Source organism: Grammomys surdaster, unplaced genomic scaffold (assembly GCF_004785775.1).
Source record: "Grammomys surdaster isolate TR1022 unplaced genomic scaffold, NIH_TR_1.0 372, whole genome shotgun sequence".
In the NCBI taxonomy this organism is placed as follows: domain Eukaryota; kingdom Metazoa; phylum Chordata; class Mammalia; order Rodentia; family Muridae; genus Grammomys; species Grammomys surdaster.
The window spans coordinates 9990233-10016470 of NW_021604791.1; the positions used below are offsets into that span (position 1 = coordinate 9990233).

Genomic DNA, 26238 nt, shown 5'->3' on the forward strand with positions numbered 1-26238 from the left:
AGTGTGTTATCCCTGACTATGGTACCACCGGAGGTAGGTGTATGTTGAGTATCTCAGATTAAGTACATAAGCATGCACCCTATGCTATTTGATTATTCACTTTCAGATTCTATTTACACTGTAAACAAATCATTTACAATCACACACTAAATCATTGCTAACATCTATTTAAAAGTATATGGGCTGGAGAAGTGGCTAAATGGGCTGGAGATGGCTCACTGGTTAAGAGCACTTGGCTGCTCTTCCAGAGGTCCTGAATTCAACCCAGCAACATGGTAGCTTACAATTCAGTGTCCTCTTCTGGTGTGCAGACATAGATGCAGATGACACACTTGTATACATAAATAAATAAATCTTTTTTTTTTTTGGTTTTTCGAGACAGGGTTTCTCTGTATAGCCCTGGCTGTCCTGGAACTCACTCTGTAGACCAGGCTGGCCTTGAACTCAGAAATCCGCCTGCCTCTGCCTCCCAAGTGCTGGGATTAAAGGCGTGCGCCACCATCGCCCGGCTATAAATAAATAAATCTTAAAAAAAAAAAAGCTAGGACTTAAATCTGAGGGAGAATATATGATACCTGTCTTTGTCAGCAGGGTGGTGGCCATGCCTTTAATCTCAGCACTCAGGAGGCAGAGGCAGGTGGATTTTTGTAAGTTCAAAGCCAGCCTGGTCTACAGAGCTAGTTCTATGACAGTCAAGACTACATAGAGAAACCCTGTCTCAAAAAACCAAAAACCAACAACAGGATATAATGTTTCTCTCTCTCTCTTTAAAGCAAATTAAACATCAAAATTTCTCTTTCCTCAAGTTTCTTACTCTCACAAGGGATCTTTTTCCTCTCTGCTTCTGTTCTGTGCCACTCTTTGAGGCATCTGTTCACTCTCAGGACAGCTGGTCTACCCTACGTCACTGTTTCTCTCAATTCTTTGTCCTTGACCTACCAATATACTCAATCTTTTGGAACCAATCTTGTCTAATGTTAGTGTCCAACCTTCATACATTTCTTCAGCACTTGGTTCTTAGAAAAGCTACCACTGGGCTGGAGAGATGGCTCAGTGGTTAAGAGCACCGACTGCACTTCCAGAGGTCCTGAGTTCAAATCCCAGCAACCACATGGTGGCTCACAACCATCTGTAATGGGATCTGATGCCCTCTTCTGGTGTGTCTGATCACAGCAACTGTGTACTCACATTCATAAAATAAATAAATCTTTAAAAAAAAAAAAGAAAAGCTACCACTATCACAAATCTTCCAAATGTAGTCACTTAAACATTAAAACTTGTGTCTTAACTTCAATCAGTGTATAATTCAAAAGTGTTCCATCTTATGACAAAGATAAGTAAACCCAAAGACCAACACAAGGAAAAGCATTAATAGATAGGACGTGTGACATTTATAGTACCCACTTGTCTAATTTTCATTAATTTAAAACAATAATCTTTGATTTTAGATTAGTAGAGAAAATGATAAATGATCACTTAATCCTTTCAGAACAATTCAATACATACCTCTGAAGAAAATAGGTTTCTTCTGCTATTATCCATACAACAGGGGATTAATTTGCATTATTTTATGAAGGAAAAACACAACTTGAAATGTGCCCCAGGCATCACTGACTCAGAAATCCAGAGGTGCAAGATCTATCTGCACCACTTGTTCAAGTTTAAACTCAAGAAGAGGCTGTAGTTACCTCTTTTTGTAGATGAAGTTGGAAGCAACTGTTTGGCTTTGAGGGAAGTACGAGGCAAACTTTTCAGCCTTTGAGAAGCTGTTGAAAAACAAGGAAGTGTAATATCTGCTTGGAAGTACAAGGTAAAGGCTACTCCTTCTGTAAACCTAAACACTTAATAGAGATTTAAAAGTTACCAAGGAACAGAAACCATGAGGCAGGACATTAGAATTCTAGAAGCGCAGGAATTTTCAAGAGATGCTTCGTGCATTAAGTTGGAAAAGAAAAGAGGCAGAAATCTTAGTGCCATTGCATATTTTTTAGGACTTTTTTTTTGTAGATAAAAAAACCTCTAATATGTCAATTGGCTGGGATATCAAAGAGAAAACAAGCCACCAGCAAACATGCTATAGATGCAAAGAATAAAAGCACAAGGATCAAAGTGGTGAACACAAGCACACAGAATAGAAAATGCAATAGAAATAAACAGAAAACACACAGTACTTGTTGGATGCATAAAAGGAAAAAAAAAACCCACACATTTTGGCAAAGCAATTATTGGTAGATGAATTGCTCCAAAATCAAACAGTAATTTCCATTCTCAAAAAGGAGAAGAAAACTCAGAACCAGGCAAACCCTATCACGATCTGGTATCTTTATTATGTTTAGTATTAGCTTGCTGTAAAATCCAATTAACTTATATCCCAGGCAACATGTCTGGTCTGTGGACATAGGCACTGTGTGTGTGTGTGTGTGTGTGTGTGTGTGTGTGTGTGTGTGTGTATGTGTGTGTGTGTTAGGGGTCTAGATCAGCTAGGACACCTGCTTTGTAACATGATCAACAAGGACTGCTAAAGTCGCTCTCAAACTTCTTGTCTATTAACCATACTAAAACTTCCAAAACTGGGAGACAGACAGGCCAGAGCTGCTCAGGAAGAAACAATGCCAGCTACTATAATTCAAAGTTACTCTGTCCCACTCCAGTCACCTAGTGAAGTGCCTCTAAACTGCCATTCTACTGCTCAGAGATACACTTTCTATACTTTATTGAATTATGTCCAAAAGAATGAAATATAAACAACGAAAACACCAAGGCTCTATCCCTAAGACTATCTAAGTAGAGCAAAAGAAAGGATCACTGGGTGATAAAGGGGCATCAGAGAGAAAGGTTGACATTCTGTTACCTCTATCAAAACCAAAGCACTCCTATGCCCTCACTCAGATATCCAACTTTTAAAACAGGAAATGTTTTAAATTAGAAGAAAACCTTCTAATTTCCCAGCACTTCAAACCTTACTATAGCAACATAGTGTTTGATGCTAATGTAATTCAAACATGGTCAGACAAACAAGCAAACATTTCTCCAGAGTCGGGGGGAAAAATCTGTTACTTTATACCTATAACCACAAAATCATAGGACACTATTCTTAAATGCTATTTGGCTATTTGTCCAAATGTTCTCTGTCATTCATATTTCCATCCATCCATCCATCCATCCATCCATCCATCCATCCATCCATCCCAGGTACTCTGGATAAAATAGACTCAGAAGTCCACTAGGAACTTTTCTTATTCTAATGAAATACTTAGGAAAGGGGAGAATGAAAATACAGTAGCAAAATGCATAGGCTTCCAGATAATGATGGCTGCTAGGCAGGAAAGTAAGTAGGAAAGGAGAAGAGGAGACGGGAGTTGCATTATACACAGGGCAATCCATAAAGCTTCCCTGAAGATGACATGTGCTCACAGATCAGATGAAGAGCGGGAAGGAGCCATGTGGGGCTCTGGAGTGGGCATTCCTGATAGAGGAAGAAGCAACAGTAGAGAGCACTGAGATCGGGGATGCCAAGTTTTTAAACAACAGACAGAAGTACTCTCAGGTATAAATGACAAGAGAAAAGCAAATCATCATATGTTGGCAAACTATAAGCCATTATTTTTGTAATATTATTCTGATTTAGTATGCGCACAAGTACGTAAGGCGTGTCCTGGTGTCTCTATGTACAAGGACAACTTGCAGGAGCCATTTCTGTCTTTTCATCAGGAGGGTCCAGGGTTGCTGATCATGACCTCAAGGCCTCCATGCTGAGTCTGCCGTCTCTCCTCTGCTTCCACAGCATCTCTGGCTTACCATCCTTGGCTATGGTACAGGCTATCTCACATATAAATCCTTGGCTGTAGTATAGGCTATCTCACATATAAATCCCCAGTGCTAGGGCTATCATATGTACTCAATCATTTCTACTGAATAATTAGCACCCAAGTGACTGACAAGTATACAAAATGTAGCGATTTAAATGTATATTATTCATTTTATTAAACAAATCATACTTTTTTCAGTAAAGGTTTTATAAAACTGTAACCAAAATGAGTGGTTCTTAAACTTGCATACATCTAAAAATTCAACTGAGACACTTAAAACAATGAGAGTAAGGGCCTCCCTCCCTCCACTCTTAAGATGTAGTCAGTGCTGAGTGGTGAAGGCCTCAAATCAACTCAATTATAAAATCCTTTTGACTAAGGTAAATGATCCAATATTATTCAATTGACAGTCCTTAAATAGTTTACTAGTCTTATATCAGCCAATTATATAATTATTGCATGTAATATGGTTTAATTCATGTTTTAAAATAATGCAAAACTGGAGAATAACCATTAGTGCTTTGGTAGTAGGTGAAACTTTGAGAAAATCCCTTCCTTGTGAACCTTAAAAGACCAGCTACAAAAAAAAGTTATCAACTGCCTTGGATCCTTCTGTCGGGGAGCAGAGCAGAGCAGAGCATGGTACTGGTCCTACAGGCCTCTTCTCTGGGTCACAAACTGTACCCTGTGTAAAACTATTCCTGTACTGGGTAAATTGCCTATGGTTCAGTCTCAGATCATGCCCCAAGAAAGCCATCCAAGAGTGTTTCCAAGAGGCCTGTGCATGCAAATTAGGCTGGAAATGGTCTTCAGATAGAAGCAGTGGGTGCCAGGAGAGGGAGCAGTTTGGTCTTAGTTGTGTCACGCTCTAGATATCTGAGTCTGTATAATGTACTTGATCACATGGTTATCTACTCTCTACAAAAGTAAACGTGTATTTGTGAAGTCCACTACATGTAAATCTACCTCAGGCATTATAAAACAGTAATGAAACACTGGATATAAAAAGTCACGAGAAAGTCTTGAGGTTTTCACCTATTCCTTTTCTTACTTATCAGCCAGTGATTCCTGTATTTTTTCTGAAAACTAAACTTAAATCCATACTCTAATAATGTTAGAAAGCAAGTTATTGTCCTTTTAAAAAACACCTACCTATGATAAACTCCTCTCCCTTTAGTTGGGGGAAAAACAAAACAAAACAAAACAAAATCTGTTCTGGTTTCTTAAGTGCTCTGGTTTTCTTAAACTTTTTAAGTTATTCATATTTTACAAATATAAAAGTTGAAAATATATCAGCACTGTCATAATTCTCATATTTGAATGCCAGCATCCACAATAATGCAGCCATAGCAAATAAGCATATACAAATAGTGACTGGCATAGTAACAAGGCAAAGAAGTGGCCCAGGGGGTAGAATAAGCAGCCTGGCAAAGCTAGCTTCATGCAGACCAGCAGATGAGACCAAAGCTTTACCACTCACAGCTGAAGAAAGAATTACTTAAGACAGAATGAACATTAACTAGGAACCGAAGTTTCAACCAATTCACCATATAAAATATATAAAAATTGTTATATTTTGTATACACTTTTATACCTACTTTGATAGCATATATCAAAGTAAAAAACTATGAAAACTTTGTATTATATAATTATATACATAAAGCATAATTACATATATATTTTATCTATTAAAAATATGTAAAGCCTTAAGAAAATAGATAACTCTCACTTATTAATGTATAACAAGAATCTAAATTTTTATACAGTATACTTAAAATTAAGTTTTAAGCTTGTTAATGTGCTGGATTTTCTATTTTCCAAGTACATTTGTGTAGTGCTTGTATGAACATTTTAAAGTCTAAGTAAGTGTTACTGTAGCTGCAAATGTACGAAAGAACAAGTATACATCCAATTTTAAAAAGGATGAACTCTTCTACCTATACAATTTTTATCAAATGCAGAAATGCAACTTTGTAAAACTGCACTATATTTTCCTTATAATAAACTAATAACTGGAAAACTATTGTTTTCCCTATTCATTTTTCATTAATTATCAATAATAATATGACTGCATAATGACAATTCTACTGCTAGAGAAAACAGATAATTATCAAAGAGTTTAATATACATTTTCTGTTGACATTTGTTAGTGTATTATTCCAGTCCTAAGTTCCCAATCTGTCTGTTCTTTTATCCCCATAAAGATTCAGGATGCTAAAATAGTCCAAGAAATGGGATGAAGGAAGATTTAGGCAGAACTAGTTTTATTACTCAGGAGGCTGTTTGGAGATTTATCATGTAGAATTTTGAAAACTCCAGATCTTAATAATTCACACTAAGTCCAACAACACCGTCCTAGAAGGCCAGTGCAAGCGTTGTTGTGCCTCCGTGTAGAGAAGCTGGGAAAGCATGGTATAATGCCCGTGAGGACGACCACTCCCTAAACCTGTAGTCATGCCCATTAACACTGCAGGTTGTCATTGGTATCAGTCAAGGATCTGAGGGAGAAGCCCCCAGAAACAAGATATTTTCATGTGTCAAATTAACTTGTGGGTTTAAAAACATAAAATTGATCATTCTCTATTTCAGGGATAAATGAGTTCAAATTCTACCTTTAAATTTATTTTTACAACTTTTATGATAATTTGTTTCTAATATCATCAAATAACACCTTTAAAAAACTCTATCAACTCTTCAGTAAGTAGAAAATAAAATTTAAGTTTATCTTATTAAAAAAAAACCAAAAACATTTTAATATATGCCTAGTAGAATAAGGTATATAAAAATCTTGAGTAACAATTTTCTATAGTGCTTTAAACTATAGTCTCAAACTCATAATAAAAAAAATTTCTGTATGATCTTTATATCTTGGTAATAAGCCATGGATATGACAAATCTCTAAAGAAGACTTCACATTCTGGAGCTGAATTAACACAGTTTGAACACTAATCTTCCACTTATTAAGATGTAAAATCACAGGTGTATTTATATATTACATAAAAGTAATTCCAAATAGCTCATTTAAAAAACATTCTTTAAAAATGTATGGTTGTTTTGCCTGCATCTGTGCACCGCATGTACACCTGGTGCTCATGGAGGCCAGAAGTGGGCACTGGATACCCTGGGAATGGAGTTACAGACCGTTGTGAGCAGTCATGTGAATGCTGGAAATAGAAGTCAGGTCTTCTGGAAGAGTACCCAGTGCTCTTAACTGAAAGCCATCTCTCCAGACCCCGACTGGTTATATACTCCTGTCTGCCGTAGTTGGTAAGCGGCAGTGTTTCAAGCCACAGTCCTCAATGCAGGGCACAGCCGCTGCTCATGTGCACTCATTCTCCCACCATGCACTTAGGCTCAAAGTTATCACTGTGCACTGATTTGGTCTTTTTTTTTTTTAAAGAATTATTTAGTTTATGTATACAATTTATTTTATGTACATGACTAAACTGTAGCTGACACCAGAAGAGGTCACTAGATACCATTACAGATGGTTGTGAGCCACCATGTGGTTGCTGGAAACGACCTCTGGAAGAGCAGTCTTAACTACTAAGCTGTCTCTCCAGCCACACCTCGGTCTTTTATGCTGCATGTGTCTCGGTAAGACTTACTGGTCTCACCCCTTTTCTTTCATTTAATTACCTTCACACTCTTTTGAGTCTGATATTTGCTGGAATATTCATTTTGTTAAAAATTTACATGGTTTTACTGTGACAGCTGTTATTACTTCTGTAGGATCTTTACTACTTTAGTTAATGCCGTGAAAAAGTTGCTTGGGATTGAACTTTTATGGTCTAGTGCTATTTACTCCCCTAAATTGTAATTTTCCTACTCCCCTAAATCTCATCATTTTTAATGTAAAATGCTGAACAATTTCAATCTTTCAAGGAATCTATGTCATGCTAGAGTAGAAACACCCTGTCACAATACTTCTTGTCAAAAATAAAGGCAAACATTTATTATAAATAAAGATTTTTACCTTCGTGAAGATCTGTCATATTCATGGGTTGATATTCATGATCAAAAATAAAAATTTAGTTAGGTCTCACTATACAGACCAGGCTGGATTTGGACTCACAGATATCTGTCTAGTCTGCCTCTTGAATGACGGGGATAAAGGCATGTACTATGCCAGGACTGAACTTCAAATACTCTATCTTTAGTTCAGATTTAACTCAATAATTAATTCAAACAATTTTTTTAAAAAAGGTCATTAATTATTAAAAAATAATGGTTTTGGTAATTTATTACCTCAAATTTTAATCTGTATTACAAGTCAAATTAGAAATATGGATTAATTGACATCTATGCTGATTAAATATTATACTGTTTACAAATCCTTGGCAGATACAGAGATTAATCAAATAAAAACTAAAAACTTCATATGAACAGATACAGATATTAAGCAAAGTTACACAAATCCTTATAAAATACTTTCGTTTTTTGAAGAAAACACACAAGTTCAGTTTTGCTATAGATTTAAAAGACTGTACTATTGAACAACTAATTACTTTTGCTATTACATGGCTTAAAATAGGTAACAATAAACTTTAATTTTTGCTTTCCTTCTGTGGCATTGGGGATTAAAATGGAGGAACTCATGCACACTCGTTAATCCTATCACTGAGCTGTACCTCTATCTCTAGAAAGTGGAAATGGGGGAGATTTTTAAAGAAAAACTATTTACTAAAGATATTATTTTGATAGTGACTGTATCCGTCTATAAATAAAGGCAAAGCCTGTCCTTTTATTTCAAAGCCTGTCCTTTTTATTTTATTTTCAAAGGTAGTTATGTTCACTGTTTCATTAATGTAAACATGAGAAGTAAATTTAACTTTATGAAACTAATTATCTGTCAGTTACTATTGTAATCTGTCGGTGAATATTGTAATTTTCTTACAATATTATCGTTTTAATTTTACTTTACTTTTTATTTAAAAACATATACTTAGTTAACGGGCGGAGGAGGGTTGAGGGAGTGGTGCACATACCATGGTGCAGGTGGAGAGGTTAGATGTAGTTTTCTTCTTCTACCATGAGTTCAAGGTTTCTAATGCAGGCGGCCAGGCTTGCCAACAAGTGCCTTGACCATCTGAGCTACTTTGCCATATTGTAGCAATGGCTTAAATCAGCACAAAAATCCATTTCTATAATTCCCCTTTCTGTTGCTGAATGACATTTCAGAGTGTAAGGAAGGTACTTACTGGCTGAAGCCTGAGGCTGCATTCGAGGTATTCCTCCATTTGGCACTTGAAAATTGGAGTCACTTCTACTGCTTTTCACGGAGTCAACCTGTGTGTTCGATGTTCGGGATAGGTTTGGAAGACTGCGTCTAAGTTTTTCTATAACAATGGGATTTTAAATAAATAATAATTAAAAATAATCAAACCATTTTTTTCAGAAAGATAACTAAAATATTAAGTATAATTCAAAGTAAAATACTATATTTAAACATTTCTTTCTGTATATTGTAGAAGTAACAGGAAATTGTATAAAAAAGCAAACCCAGAGGTTATAAATGGATGAAATATAGCACCCTTAAAGAAACTGTAAGTTACATAATCAAACCTAAACAAATAAGGGCCACTCCATGAATAAAATAAAGCAAACCCTTAAAAATTCTGATGTCCACTTAGTCCGGCATTTGGGCTTGAGAATCACATTAGTAACTGACGGATAATTAGTTTCATAAAGTTAAATTTACTTCTCCTCATGTTTACATTAAAGAAACAGTGAACGTAACTACCTGTTTGAAATAAAACCATCGGGGGGAAATGTATTCTTTTTACACTAAAATATGGACATCTCTTTCCCAAGCTCTGCAGTTTTACCTTCATTTTTAACATTGCTTGTCTGTAAATCTGTGGGATGGCCTTGGAGGGAAAGGCGAGGCTGCTGCAAGCGGCTAATCATAGGCTGTGGGGATGCTCTACTGTATTCTATCCCCCGGGCAGGAGACCGTGAACGAGGTGAATTTCGAGGCGACTGCTTAGGAGATGGTCGGGGTGAATTTCGTGGTGACGGAGAAAACCTATTAACGGCAGGGTATACTGCATGATGCATACTGTCGTCTTCGTCATCCAAGCTCTGTGCATCCAGTTCCTGATCGCTAAAAGTGCCCCGCCGCGTAGAATTGCAAGATGAACCAGAACTGCGTCGAGAGGTGGTGGCTGCATACTCTTGCCGGAGACCTAGCAACAACAAATGCATTAGTTATTTCTTTGACTATATTTTCAAACATTTAAAAAATGAAGTAAATGATTATTATTGAGAAATTCAATTTACGGTGTAAAGTATAAAGAACAATTCCTTTCCTACTTCTACAATTCTTCTAAATAAGGTTGCATAAATTATACCCCAAAGTTATTTTTAACTGAACGAAAATGTATTATTTGCTTAATTGTAAGACTTCTAACTTTAGGCTGGGCGGTAGTGGCACACGCCTTTAATCCCAGCACTTGGGAGGCAGAGGCAGGTGGATTTCTGAGTCCGAGGCCAGCCTGGTCTACAGAGTGAATTCCAGGACAGCCAGGGCTACACAGAGAAACCCTGTCTTGAAAAACAAAAACAAAACAAAAACAAACAAACAAACAAAATAAAAATAATAATAAAAAAATAACTTTGGGGTCTAAGTAACAAGGTAAAGCCATAAATTAAAAACAAAACAAAAAGCAGTGCTACTTTAAACACAGAACCCTAAACTCAGACTGAAGGAGCACTGAGAGAGAACCATGTAGACACTGAACAGTGCAGCAGTTAGCATACAAACCTTTAAAGCTATAACGAGGGGGAAGGAATCCAGATATATCGTCAGCAAGTCGTCCTTGCTACTGGCATCCACTAAAAGGGATGGTACAATCAGATTCAAACCTTTATGCACAGAAACTGCTATCAAAGGGGTGAGCTCCAGGGTATCTCTTAAAACCACAAATCCCTGGGAAAGGAGTTCAGTGGCAGAGCAAACACAAGGTGGATCCCCACGAACTACAAAATAAAGGGCAAGCAACCCCTCCAAAACCTTAGAACTGCTAGGCTCATGCAGCCCTGTAGGTCTGGGATGAGCAGAAGTAACTTACTGCAGTAAACAGCAATAACAGAAGACAGCAACGCAAAAGGGAACACTGTTATACAAAGGAAGTCAGAACCCAATGCAGCCTCTCCAGTAACAAAGGAGAACTTTAAGCAAGTAACAATCACCATAGTATTTTGCATTTCTCACTGTAAAAACAAAGGCACTTACCCAGGCAACAGCTCAAATATTTTTAACTACTAATTTTTAACTACTGTATACAAATCCTAGAAAAGCCATACTGTAAGGATAAAATCATAGCTTTAAAAAAGGAGGGTAGGAAGATGTTTTCAATTTCCTGGCATAATACTAAGTATAAAAAGTTATGATTTCTACTATTTGTTACCCAAACACAGCATCAAAGCTATAGAAAATAGCCTGCAGAACTCTCCACAGAAGAATTAGGCAGCATTCTCTTTCCTATGTATGAAAAGCTAGCATCTTACCGACCCTACACTGACTCAGTGGAGAGAAAGAAAACTCACAGAAGAAAGGCGTTCCGTGTTGTTAGTGTTTTGGGCTAAGGAATCCAGGCAGCACAAAGCTCTGCATCTCTCCAGGGGAGGTTACACTCAAGTGGGAATGATCCGGTGGAGTAGGAAACAGTCTACAGTTTCCTAAAACCTACAGCTTGATAAAGCTTACAACATATCTTACAAGACAGATCATGCATACAGGTGCAACCAAAGCTCTTAAATTTTTTTAGCAATACTCCATATGCTTAGCCACTGTCAAGACTCTGACATGTATTTCACTGACAAGGTTACAGGATCACGTTATAGTTTACTATCACGTAGTTTATACGTTATTATAGTATAGTCATCCTACAATATACACATATGCAAGGACAGCAGCATCCTCAAAAAGTATGAAAATGTTTTACCTATGTATACTTTGAGGGTGCCAGAGACAACATTAGATACTGGGGCTCTTATTGTACTTAAAGAGATACAGAGTGTAACTGTGATACTATAATTTCATGGAAGAATAGTAAATGAAAAGGTAAAAAGGCATCCTAGGGTCTTAAAAACACACTAAGGTACAGAGTAACATATAATTACAGTGAAAAGAGCCAATACCAACTATACATGGTACAAACACTACTCAGTGACCACGTATGCCTTTCTTGTCCTTCCTACAGCAAAGCTGTCTTATATAAAGTACTATTTGAGAACAAGTACATATGTGACATTAGTCTCTGAAATGTTTACTTCAGCAATTATACTTTAATCATCTTACTATGTTTCATAACACTTTTAAATGCATAATAAATTGAATATATATAATAAGCTGTATAATAACAAAAATCTCAATTTTAAGAATGAAAACTTACTTTCTTCCTGCATCCGGGCTAGAATCTGCACATCAGTGACATCATTTAGCTTATAGTTGGATCCAATTGAATCTTCATCTAATTCTGATGCACTCAACTCACTATCTATAGAGGACTGAGGGCTGAGTGGAGGATTTCTATCTGATGAACTTTTGAAGTTACCTTTAGGGAAAGGAAAAAATGCATCAAATTTTGGTAAGAAAAAAACTGAGCTAAACATTTGGTGTAATTAGCCAAATAATTACATCCTTTGATTTGGTTTTTATTCTGCCCCATTTACATTTACAAAACTTCCAAAAACTAAAATCAGATACTGACCTCATTGAAGAAAAAAGTATAACTTAAGTCCCACAAAATAATTAAGCTTTCAGCAAGTGCCTTATACACAGTAACTACAGGCTAGACCAGTAGTTCTCAACCCTCTTAATGCTGTGGCCTTTAACATAGTTCTTCATGTTGTGGTGACCATAAAATTCTTTTCATTGCTACTTCATAACTAATTTTCCTACTGTTATGAATTAAAATGTAAATATCTACATTTTCCAATGGTTTTAGGCGACCCCTTGTGATCCATAGGATGAATACCACTGGGCTGGAGAATTTCAACTTTTATAAGATAGTCAGGGAAACCATTCTGTAAGTAGATGAGTGTATGATAGTGTTTTCTCCTTTCAAATTTTGTCATTAGCAACATCATAATCTTTCCTTGAAGAAAAAAAATGTACTTTTCCTAAACAACACAACTAATTTAAGAAAAGCACATTTTTAAACATTTAAGAACCAGCCCCCAAAAGAATACTAATTTGTCCTACATCATGCCATGCTTACCAAACTAGTGAAGAACAATAGGCAGTATCAAGGAAATTACTACTTTTTTTTTTAAAGTATTCTATTACACTAAACCAAAAAGAAAAAACTATAGAAACAAGGAATACATGAAAGAATTTAGTGTGTTTCTTAGGAGATACTTTCATGGGGACCTGTTTCATAGAAGAAATGATAAAAGGCTTGTGTGTGTGTGTGTGTGTGTGTGTGTGTGTGTGTGTGTGTGTTTTGTTTTGGGTTTTTTTTTGTTTTGTTTTGAGACAGGGTTCTACTGTGTAATATAAACTTTCCTTGAACTTACTATGTAGCGTAGGCTAGCCTCCAACTTCCAATCCTCCTGCCTCAGCCTCCCGAGTGCTAGGATTACAGGCATGAACTACATCTAGTTTCCAAAAAAACCAATTCACCATTACAGTTAACTATACACAAGCCTAGTTCCAGACCCACCTAAGATCCCTCTTTGTCCAGAAACTATGTTTATAAGGAGATAGCCTCTTCCCTTTCCCATCCCCCATTTTTACCCTTTGGTCTGTAGCCATCTTCATGCCTACAGGCTGACCTCCAGATCAGTGACCTGCTTTGTGGACGCCATCTTTGATTGGCGATACACTCCGTTGCTCTACCATCTGTTTTTGCTCATCCCTCTCTGTCTGATGCCATCTCCACACCCAAAGCCCTAGCTCCAGGCCAGTGGCCTAGAGACCATCTTTGCAAGGTTAATTAAACAGGTTATCCACTACCTTCACCTGGCCTAACTCAGATTGGCCAGATTATCGCATAAGACACAAAAATAAAGAAAGAAGTCTACATGTTCAACTCAAATTGCAAATACAAAGCCAACATGAATGGCCAAGACAGTACATCTTCCTTCAAACCTACTAGAACTATGGAAGTGCTCCCTAGACGAACTCCACAACACAGAATTTAAAATGATAGCCATAAACCTTACCAAAGGGTTTGAAAAAATTTAAGAAGACACAAACACACACTTCTTTGCCCTCCAAAAAGATTAACAAGAATGCTTGAGTGATGTCTTAAGAAAATCCAAATACTCGGCTGGATGAGATGACAAAGATAATTTAAGATTGGAAAATGGAATGCAACAAAGAGGTGAAATTAAACACAACACAAGCTAAAATGAAGATGTAACTGAAAAATTTAATATGCCAATTAGAAAACTCTGGGGAAAACCTTAGAAGAAGAAATGAATCAGACAGAAGAAAGAATATCAGGACTTTATAGATGATTTGGATGAAATAAGAATATAAAAAATACAATAAAAAAAGAACATGTAGGAAATGCTCCACACTATCACAACGCCAAGCCTCTGAGCTACAGGTGTAGACAAGCGAATACGAGGTCAGGGCCATAAACCAGTTAATAAGGTCACAGAGGAGAACATTTCAAAGATATATCCATACAGCTACAGGAAACACACAGAATCCCAACTAGACAAGACCAAAAAGAAAATTTCCATGGCATAAACAACTCCTTACTGAATGACGAATGGGTCAAAGAAGAAATCAAAATATTCCTGAAACTAAATGAAAATAAAAACAGAGCACAACAAAAGCTCTGGACACATTAAAAGCAGTCCTAAGAAGGAAGTTTACAGCCCTAAGTGTCTGCATTAGAGAGAATAAATAAACGTCTCCATGACTCCACTCAAAAAAATTAGAAAAACCAACTCAAAACCAGGAGATGGCAAAAATAATAAAAATCAAACAGAAAAAAAGAAAGCAGTACACAGGATCAAGGAATCTAAGAGCTAGTTCTCTGAGAAGACACATCGAGGCCTTCTTCGTCTAATTAACCACACGCACAAAGTGGGAGTGAAATTAACAATAAAAAATGAACAGGGAAACATCATGACATAAAGAAACAGATTATTATAAAGGAATTTTAAAACCTGTACTTCACTAAGTTAAAAAAATCAGAGATGGATAAATCTCTTGATTCAAGCAAACTACCAAAGTTAAACCAAGAAGAGATCACAACATAAACAGACTCCTAACAAAGGAGGAGACTGAAACGAATAAAGTGCTTTCCAACTTAAAAAACAAAACACCAGGTCTAGATAGTGCCACAGCAGAATTCTACCAAAGTTTCAAAGAAGAACTACAACCAAATAAGTCTTTTTTTTTCTTTCTAAATAAGAAGGATTACTCCAAATTTGTCCTATGAAGCCAGTATTACTCTTAATACTCAAACTAGGAAAGATACAACAACAAAACCCCAAAAAGTACAGGCCAATGCTCCTGATGAACATAGATGCAAAATTCCTCAATAAAATACTAGCAAACCAAATACAGGCACATATCAAGAAGGTCATCCACCATGATCATGTTGGTTTTATCCAGAAATGCAAGTTTAGAGAGCACAAGATACGTAAGTTAATAACCATAAGTCATATAAATGGACTTAAAGGCAAAAATCATATGATCATCTCAAAAGATGAAGAAAAAGCCTCTGACAAAAACCAACACAGTTTCATGATAAAAGTCCTAAGAGAATGTAGGACTAGAAGGAACATACCTTCTAAATACAGGGTAGATATGACAAGCCTGAAATGAACATTATCGTAAGTGGAGACAAACTTGAAGTGATCCCATAAAAATCAGGACTAGAACAGGGCTGTTCATTGACCCTCACTCCTTTTTTAGACAGTGGTGGAACACCAGCCTGAACAAGGCAAGAAGAGAAGGAAATTAAAGTCATACAACTAGGAAAAGAAGTCAAGTATCCCTATTTGCAGATAATATGATGCTGTATATAAGAGATCCCAAGAATTCAACTGGAAAACTTTTACAACTAATTTTACCAAAGTGATAAGGTACATAATCAATTTATAAAAATCAGTAGTCTTTCTACACACTAACAACAAACATACTGAGAAAGAGGTCATGGATACATGCCCATTTACATTATCATAACAATAAAATATCTTGGAACAAACCTAACCAAGAAGGTGACAGGCCTCCACAACAAAATCTTCAACTCTGAATGAGATGGAGACACTGGAACATGGAAAGGCACCATGCTCAAAATGCTTAAAGAGTACCTCCGAAGTGTTCCTCATCCTCAGCAATTAGAGAAGGACAACTTTAAAACAAGTCTTGAGATTTCATCTCATCTCATTCAGAATGACTAAGACCAACAAAACAGACAAATGCTGGCAAGACTGTGGAGAAAGAGGAGCCCTCATTATTCACTGTTGGTGGGAATGGAAATTTGTGGATGCAGCCACTTTGAAAATCTGTATGGAAAATCCTCAAAAAGACAGAAATAAATCTATCATATGATCCAACTGTATCATTCCTTGGCCTAAGCCACAGGACTTGACGTCATACTCTGCAGATACTTGCTGAGCCATGCTCACTGCTGCCCTATTCACAAGAGCCAGGAGATGGAACAACCCGATGTCCTTTGACTGATGAACAGACAGTGACAATGTGACACTATGACAAAGGAATACTATTCAGCTGTAAAAACTAAAATCAAATCATGACATTTGCAGGTAAATATAGAAAAGATTATAATTCAAGACTGAAAGCCAGGTTCTCTCATCTGCTAGCTCCAAATCTTTAGGTATGAGTTTATAAACACAAAATCACTGAAGAAAACTAGCAGAGTATAATGAAACCATGGGCTGGGAGCTGGGGAGGGGAGCACTAGAGAGGAAATAACATGATAGAGAGAGGAAAACAAAAATAGAGGAGGAGGGGCTCCAAGTGGGAATGGGGAGGGACATCGATACAGAAGAAAAAGGGAGAGCAGATAAAAACACCAAGGCCTGATAAAAGCCTCAAGGACTCATATTACCTTATATTTATCTGAAATTATATACATAACATCTGCATGTATGTATGTGTATATGTGTGTATATATGTAAATATCTATACACACTTTATCTTCTCTCTCAGAGAGGAGAGAGAGAGGGGGAGGGAGAAAAGGAGGGAGGGAGGGAGGGAGGGAGGGAGGGAGGGAGGGAGCGAGCGTCTGAGGTCATGTGAGGTTGGTTAGGGTAATTCAAGTGACTCCCAAATTTGCTACTGCCTCCAGCTGCCTCTTACTAGTCAAAGGTAAGCCCTGATTGCTGAAGATACCACCTAGGGCAGCAAAGTCTGTAAACTAGCAATGAGGGGCACACAGGCAGGTGGGTTTCTGGAGCTCTCTGGCCAGCCAGTCTAGCCAAAACATGAGCTCCAGGCCCATGAAAAACCTTATCACAAAACCAAGGTGGAAAATGAAAGAAAAAAGACCTGATGTCAACCTGTGGACTCCCCATGCATGTGCATACAAGCACACATGCGTACGCACGCGCGCGCGCGCACACACACACACACACACACACACACACACACACACACACACAGCTAAGCAGTACCCTCACCATTTTGAGGGAAGCTGCACCACAAGGTTAAAGAAGAACGCAGTAAGAGATGTGGTGAGTTACAGAGAAGAGTGAGCTACTCAAGCAAAGTTCCAAGAGCAGATGAGAACAGAGCAGGCTCGCAGCTACAGCGGTCTGTCCTCCTCATGTCTACTACAGCACCCACTGCTCTCGGGACAGTCACACAGGTAGCCTACACTGTGATTTAACTGGAGTACCAATGCTTACTAAACCTCTTTTGGGTCTGTAGACTTTATAACCCCAACAGGCTGTAAATAGGTTTTATTGGTTAAAGGAATCAAATTTGTGGTCCTGATTAATTTAACCAAATTTTAAATACTAATTTTAAAATCAGATTTAGATACACACCAAGGAAAATTATATGCAGAAAACGGGCTGCCACTAACTTGCCTTTGTGTCTTTGGTGCTCAGTACAGTAACTAGTATAAAACAGCACATCCCAGAGATTTTCTCCTCTTGCTTCAGTTTCATAAATAAGATGAACCTAAACTTCAGATGAGTTGTTACTTTGGGAGGTAGGGCCACTCCTTACCTGAATTTCCAGGAAGTATAAGCTGCTTGACTATGGGAGGTCGCACTGGTGTTGAGGATGGAGAGTTGAAGCCACTGCTGTAAGGGCTACTGGCATTTGGACTATACGGACTTGAATAACTCACAGAGTTGAAAGGATTATTGTATAAATTTTGCCTCTTGAGAGCTGTATTAACGAAAAGGGAGAAAATCAAATTTAGTAACTGAGAAAAGGTTAACATTTCAAAAAGTTTTCTTCTTATAGATTCATGAGGTCAGGACATAATGTCCCATTAAACAGCCTTTTATATAACTGTGTGTTTGTGTCCACAGACTAGTGCTGCTGTCACCTTAGGTAGGGAATTTTACAGGAGTCAGCAATAACTAGACTTGTAACTGGTCCAAATGCTGAGAATAAGTGACTGTTGAGTGGGAAGCGACAGATGTGACACCTCTATCACCCCACCAGAGCTTAAGAAGCATAGTAACTGGCCTTAGTGTTGGGTCTAAAACAGCAAATGAACCCCCACCCCCACATACCCACCCACACATGCATCAACCTTAAATGGATGTTTCTTCCTTCCATTACACAACACTTTCGGTACTCACAAAGAAGCTAAATCCTAGAGAGCATATAGACGTGGGCTGCAGAGAGAGATAGCTTAAAAACAGCAAGTGCTCAAGGAAGAGTAGCCTACAGTGGTAAAGAACAGGAAGGAGCAGCTTAGGGAAAAGTAGGGAGTAAGATGTGGTCCCAGCATCTGGGAAACAGAGGCAGGTGGATCTTTTTTGATTTTGAAGGCAGCCTAGTCTATATAGTGAGTTCCAGGTCAGCCAGGACTACATAGTGAGACCCTGTTTCTCACCTTCCCCCACCTAATAAAGCAGACGTAATACAAGTCCTGATACACTATGCCCAGAAGCATGAAATCTATTCAGTAGCAAGTTAAAGCTTTAGAGTTCTTTTTTCTTGGGGTGGAGGGGGTGGGGTGAGGGATGGAGATAGGTTTTTTGTTATTATTGTTGCTTTGAGTAAAGAGCACTGTGCTTCAATCATATCAGAGTGAAAATCTAATAAATAGACTAGACTAGGTAATAAACAGTGACTAGAAAATCAATTTTAAAAAGGAACAGACATTAAAAACTGGAAGATGAATAAAGAAAAATAAATTAGCTGAAATTTTGGTTTGCCTACTGACAGAAGAGTGGGTGGTTTAGGGAGGAGGAAGAATAAACATTTTTTTATCTACTTAGACCATGTGATTGTATACATATTCTCAGTGAGATAACACGATCTATACATATTTGTGATGTATTGCTATGCAGCATGGTCACAGGAACGTCAACTTGAGCAGAAGCACAATTGCTAATTTCAATCTTCTCTAGTTTATTGTATTTGCTCACTAATCACCAGCATGCCCTCGTCTTCTGTGTTCTTCTTCACGACACTAATGACCATCAATCCGCCACAGACTCCCATTATTTGTTTTCAGTCCCAAATCTTCTTCTTCTGAGATTTAATGTCAATATTTTCTCACTGGTATGGCCAATGTGTCCTAGAGTCAGCATACCAAATCCAACTTACAATCTTTCTGCTAAAATCAATTTCTCCTACGGGACCTAGGGGAGATCCCTCATTTAGACTGGTATGGTGTCTTGAATAATGGCCTCTATATATTCATATGTTTGAATACTTAATCCTAGTTAGTAGAACAGTTTGGGAAGGATTAGGAGGTCTGGCCTTGTTGGAGGAGCTGTGTGGCCTTGTTAGAAAGGTGTGTCACTGGGTGTGGGCTTTGAGGTTTCAAAAGCCCACGGCATTCCAGTTGCTTCTCTCTTTCTGGCTTGAACTTTCAGGTGACGCTTTAAGCTCTCAGCTACTGCTACAGGACCATGCCTGCCTCCTTTGCTCCCAACCATGAAGGTGATGGACTAATCGTCTGAAAATGGAAGCAAGCCCCCAGTGAAATGCTTTCTTTTATAATTCCCTTAGTCACAGTGCCTCTACACAGCAACAGAGTAACTGAGACAACTTGGTGACATGTCCTGTCACACAAATGGAAAATGTAGAAATCACTCCTGGGGCTTCCTTGTATTTCTTCATATCTCGTTTATCCCTTTGATTACTCATAATCCCCCAAGGATGTTATTCTGACTTTATAAATAGTTCTTACCTTATAAATCACATCCCAGCTCAAGAGATAGAAGTCAGATTTTGTCTTCCTCGAGGCCAGTCTAGAAATTCTAATATTTCCCTCCCTTTCTGTCACAGAGCTCGATACAAAGAAAACTTTTTTTCACCTATGTTATCTGATAGATTAGTATCCTCACTTCAGATGGGTCCTTGCTGGCTTCCCTAACAAGCTGATCATATCCCTTGACACAGTTGTCCATGCTCCAATCAGGCTTCTGCAATTAAGTCTCCATTAAACACTCGAAGGAGACACCAGGGAAATGCTGGCTCAGTTGGTAGAGGGCTGGCTGTGCGAGCATGAGGCTGGAGTTTGGATGCTTAGCATCCACATAAATGTGACAAGTATGCTGGCCCGCTGTTAACCCCAGCTGGAAAGGTGAACACAGGACCCCCAGAGCAAGGTGACTATAATAATCTCTCAAATTTCTGGGTAAGTTTTGCCTTATCAAAAATTCTATTTTAAAAAACCTCCTTGAAACAGGAGAGTTGGATGGTGGGAGCACACCCTCATAGAAACTCCCAGAAGTATACGGATCAGACGTGACAGAGGCAGGCCACCACGAGACTAGATTCCAGAATTCAAACAAAAAATTATCTTGATACTAAAATTTGTTTTGAGAATTGTATATTGCAGAATACACAGCCTTGGTGTATCTACTCATCAAGCAAGCTGAGCAGACCTGCTCAAACCTCTGATGTCCTGGAATTTCAGCTGGATGCAGTGAAGACACAGACGTCAGAAGCTTATCAATTTACTCTTCCCCCTGCCCCTCTTCTAATATCTCAACGCCCGTAACCAGCTTGAAGGAGTTAATGAAGAGTCGGCGCCCCTATTCCCTGGGCTTGGGGACTGAGGTGGTTAATATTGGGCTGTCTTTCTAGGGAAAAGTAGTGGTTTTGTTGGAACAGGGAGGAATAGCTAGGATTTATTGCATAGTCATAATGTATTGGTAGAAGTCTGTATAATTGTTATTAAGCTGAAGTTATAATTTTTTAAATGGCATAAAATTTACTTTGATTTCAAATTTAAGGTTTTCATTGGTACGAGTTTCTTACTGATCTAGAAATGAGATTAATATTGTTACTCTCATAGGCATTTTGCCTATATAACACATTTAGGAATACAAGGCTTAGACCCAGTCCTTCTTTAACTCTTTTAACTGATTCAAGATGGTTATCCTGTGAATTAAGGGCCTATAGCAAATTCATGGTTCTGAGTTTATTTTAGGGTGTTTTCTATATTTTATTTAGAAATAGCTGAGAGAAGTTAACAGACAACAGTCCAGATTGCCTTACATGGATAGTTGGCTTTCAAAACGTCAGAAGTCCACAGAATTAACGTTACAAACATTTCTGTATTAATGTTCATTTTGATTAGAGACCTGTCAGCTCCTGACAGCTTCCTGTCTTGGATTCTAAGAAGAAATTGAGCATCTTTGGAGTTACTCCAGTTGTGATGAGACAGCCACTAGGCAAGAATTGCCTCTTTTCATCTACAGACAAATTACTGTCCTGAAAAGGACACACTTGTGGAATAGTTGACTGATTATATCTGCCAAGACAGAGTAATCAGCCCTTAATAATTCTGCATCACTAGGTCTGTCAGATGATCCTGGGCCAGAAGACTGAAGATCAGATGCTCCAACATTTTGTAGTCTAGGCACTGTCCAGGTGTTCAGCAGTCTCTATAAATTGGCTAAGTTTTAGAAGCTATGCTTTGTGCTTCCCATAATTTCAGTTAATTCAGTCATTCTGGATTTCTGACTGGGTTGAAGACTTATAGTCTCATAGCCAATCCCGGCTATTTACTTTGAGAGAAAAGATTTGAGAGGACAGTTTTCAGCTGACATTCATTCTAACGCCAAGAAAAAAAGCCAGGTTCAGAGCTAAGTCTTTTAGTTAGGAGAGATGACAGAGGTTCTGTTTAGTCAACAAAATGTTGGACTGGGTATTAGGTCTATCTTGTACCTTACTGATACTAATTGGTATAGTTATGCTTTAATTGTATTTTGAGAGAAAAGTTTTATTTTAACAGGAAGGGTGATATGTAGGAGGAGCTAAGGTGGGAGGAGTAAGGAGAGGAAGAGGAGGAGTAAGGAGAGGAGGAGAATGAGAGAAGGAGTTAGGAGATGGGGGGGGGAGAGAGGGAGAGGGAAAGAGGAACATGGAGGCGGATGTTCACGTGTCTCCGCCAGTCAAAGATAGTTGGTATATCTAAGTTGAATATTGGGTTACACTTCTGATTATGTGGGCATCTTGTTATGGAGCATTACCAAACTTATAAAGCCTTTGACTAACATTTAAAAAAAAAGTTAGCCGGGCGGTGGTGGCGCACACCTTTAATCCCAGCACTTGGGAGGCAGAGGCAGGCGGATTCTGAGTTCAAGGCCAGCCTGGTCTACCGAGTGAGTTCCAGGACAGCCAGGGCTACACAGAGAAACCCTGTCTCGAAAAACCAAAAAAAAAAAAAAAAAAAAAAAAAGGTTACTAATTTAAAAAAAAAGGATGAGGAGGGAGGGTGATGGAATACATACGACAGGAAATCAGATAAGGAAACTAGCTGGAGGAAGAAAGGGAAGGAACAGAGGGAAACAAATCAGAACTCTAATGACACATGTATGAGGATGCTGTACTTTGTATGTTAACTTAAAATACTAATAAAGAAAACAAAAAGCAAGAAGGAGGAGGGGGGATAGGAAAGGGGTTTCTGGGGGAGGGATGGGGGAAGGGGATGACATCTGAAATGTAAATAAATAAAATATCAAAAAAAAAAAAAGAAAACAGGAGAGTTCAATACTACAACGTTCAAACTTGCAACTGGTTATTTTTTCCATTAAAAAGTTAAAAGTGGCTTGCCATGGTAACACACAAATTTGATCCCAACACTTATGAAGCAGAAGCAGGTGAAACACTCTGAGTTCAAGGCCAACCTGGTCTACAAAGTGAGTTTTAAGCAGCAAAAGCTACACAGTGAGATATTACCTCAAAAAGATTTACATATATTTTAAATATATATATTACATACATATTTCAAATAATACATTATACCTATGTAATTTGGTAATTTGTTTTGTGCATGTAGCTATAATTTAAACACTGTTAAAACAGATATAGTACTTGATAGTATGCGGTTCTGGTTAAGAATAACTGTCTTACATATCTCTACAATTAAAAACATTATTTATATGTATGGGTATTTTGTCTGCATGTATGTCAGTGTACCATGTGCATGCTTGGTCCCCCTGGAAGTCAGGAGAGGAATTCAGATCCTCTGAGTTACAGTCTATTGTGAGCCGCCATGTGGGTTACAGAAATCAAACCCAGGTCTTCTAGAAAAGTAGTCAGAGTTCTTAATCACCCAGCCATCTCCAGCCCCTTCCATTTCTGTTTTCTTTCTTCCCTCCCCACCCCCAGTTTGTTTGTTTGTTTGTTTGTTTCCTTTTGGGAGTTGAGGAGGTCCCTGGTGAACTCGTAAAGAGTGAATGAAGGTGTGAATGAATATGTATTGTTTAACATGAGCACTGCCAGGTCAACAACCAATGCCTCAGACATATAGGAATAGCTAAGAGTGAATGTTGACACTGTATTTAAGTGTGACTATTTAGGAATGATTGACCAGTACAAAATTAGTACTAGGACTACCTTCTCCCTGAAGTTTACAGCCCAAGACTGCTCACCTACACAGACCTCCTGCCAAGACTAGCTAGCCCCTTCCCTCACTGTACATGGAATAAGCTGGGGTTCCAGGCTTTCACACAGTTGATATGGCTCCATCAGCCCACCTGACCCTAGCTTTTTTCTATGTATGTCTGTATGTCTGTCCTTTCTTCATTCCCTCACTGCCCCAGTCATGTTTCTGGGCTTGTTTAGAGTGGATATACAATCCAGTATGGCTTTGAATTCAATCTACTTTACCCTATACTAGAACTGCAGACACATATCACCCATACCACCCACCTCCCACTTCTCTTAGTCTTAAATACCCTTGTTATAATAAAACACAGAATTTTTCATTCAAAATTGCTGATTTTGAGATATAGCAGGCTTACTTTTATCTCACAAATCTAGGTTGGTAGGTAATTCCTATTCTGTTTTAAACCAAGAACTGGAGAACCATAACTTGCAAGCTAAATCCAGGCCACTCCCTGTTTTAAAATCAAGTTGTGCTCAAACATCGTAGACCACTGTCTTAGTTACGGTTTGTATTCCTGAACAAAACATCATGACCAAGAATCGAGCTAGAGAGTAAAGGGTTTATTCAGCTTCTACTTCCACATAGCTGTTCATCACCAAAGGAACTCACATCAGGACAGGAACTCACACAGGGCAGGAACCTGGAGGCAGGAGCTGATGCAGAGACCATGGAGGGAAGCTGCTAACTGGATCGCTTCCCCTGGCTTGCTCAGCTTGCTTTCTTATAGAACCTAGGACTACCAGCCCAGGGCCAGCACCACCACAGTAGGCCCTCCCTCCTTGATCACTAATTGAGAAAATGCCTTACAGCTGGATCTCATGGAGGCAGTTCCTCAAGGGAGGCTCCTTTCTCTGTGATAACTCTAGCCTGTGTCAAGTTGACACACAAAACCAGCCAGTACAGCACTTACTCATATACTGTCTACATGTGCCTGGGTGCTGTGTACCTGGATGTGTTTTATGTAGATATGGGTGCCGGTACATCTGCAGAGGGTTAACAAGGACAGGGGATGTTCTATCACCTTCTGCCTTAGTCCCTTGAGATGGGCTCTCTCACTGAACCTGAAGCTATGCTGGCAGCCAGCAGACTCTAGAAATCCTCCTGCCTCCATCTCACAGCTCTGACTTCAGGCACATCCATGGTACACTTTTTACAGGGGTAATGGGAATTTTAACTCAAATCTACATGCAGAACATGTTCTTACATCTCTCCAGCTTTCTAGAAATACTCTGAATGTCTAATAATACCATCTGACTAAAATTTAGTTATTTCACATTGTCTAAAGATTTATAACAATCTATTTTACTCAATCACAAGCCAGACATAATAGAAATCAAGGTTCAGAGTTTCATTCTAAGAGAATTCATATTGAGACAAAATCTCTTTGAAACTCATATAAAGGCTTTGTTTTTCCAAAGGGGCTTTTTACAGAGATGAAAAGACTCTGATTCAGCAGCTCTGTAATTACTTCCTGTAAGTTATCTGCACATGCTAACCATTACTTATAGCAAGCCAGCTTAACTGTTTAGTCTTCCCTCTGCTTTCTCAACCACTTGCAGCTTAAACGCTAACCAAAGTACCCACGTGTTTATAATAAACCCAAAGCAGAAAAACTTAAGCACACAGCTGTAAAGCAACATAAAGTCTAAAAACAATGAGTTACAGGCTGGAGGGATGGCTCAGTGGTTAAGAAGACTTGCTGCTCTTGCAGAGAACCCAGGTTCAGTTCCCAGTACCCACATGATGGCTCATAACCATCCGTAACTTAAGTCAGAGGTTCTGATGCCCTTTTCTGACTTCTGTGAGCCCTACACATGCACAAAAATACACACAGGAAAATACTCATTACACATAAATTATTTCTTTAATTTTTAATTGTCCACAGTCACAAAGACCCGAGTTCAGATCCCCAGCACTCAGATAAAAGGCTAAGCACAGCAGTACACATCTGCAAATGCAATGCTGGAGCATGGGGAATAGGCTTGTTTAAGCACATGAGTCTATAGGGGCCACAGTAGAATGCAAAATACATTTAGTCCACCTTCAAATGCCACAGGCTCAACAACCTTAAAGTTCAAAGTCTCTTCTGAGATTTATAGTCTCTTAACTGTAATCCTTTATAAAATCAATATAAAAAAGCAGATCACATACCTCCAATATATTATAGCATAGGATATATATTACTATTCCAAAATGTCATAATGAAGAAATACTGGACCAAAGCAAGACCAAAATTCAGCTGGGCAAACTCCAAACTCTGCATTTTCATGTCTGATGCCCAACTCCTTTCACACTGAGGACTGCAATACACTTCTTTCTCCTGGGCTGGTTCCACTCCCTGTCAGCAGCTTTCCTCGACAGGCATCTCTAACATCTTTGAATATCCAAGACAA

At 38.3% G+C, this 26238-nt stretch overlaps 1 protein-coding gene across 2 annotated transcripts in view; it reads right to left on the reverse strand.

Moving 5' to 3' along the window:
• Positions 1 to 26238, reverse strand: part of Slain2 (SLAIN motif family member 2) — a 67247-nt gene that overhangs the window by 13836 nt on the left and 27173 nt on the right. Inside the window, exons 3-7 of one of the 2 annotated variants that reach the window (XM_028780782.1) lie at positions 17980 to 18144; positions 12209 to 12370; positions 9638 to 9997; positions 9011 to 9148; positions 1689 to 1766 (exon numbers count right to left, since the gene is read on the reverse strand). In XM_028780782.1, coding sequence (XP_028636615.1) covers positions 1689 to 1766; positions 9011 to 9148; positions 9638 to 9997; positions 12209 to 12370; positions 17980 to 18144 — 903 coding nt within the window. The remainder of the gene's footprint in view (positions 1 to 1688; positions 1767 to 9010; positions 9149 to 9637; positions 9998 to 12208; positions 12371 to 17979; positions 18145 to 26238) is intronic. The other variant, XM_028780783.1, reaches the window with a different exon arrangement.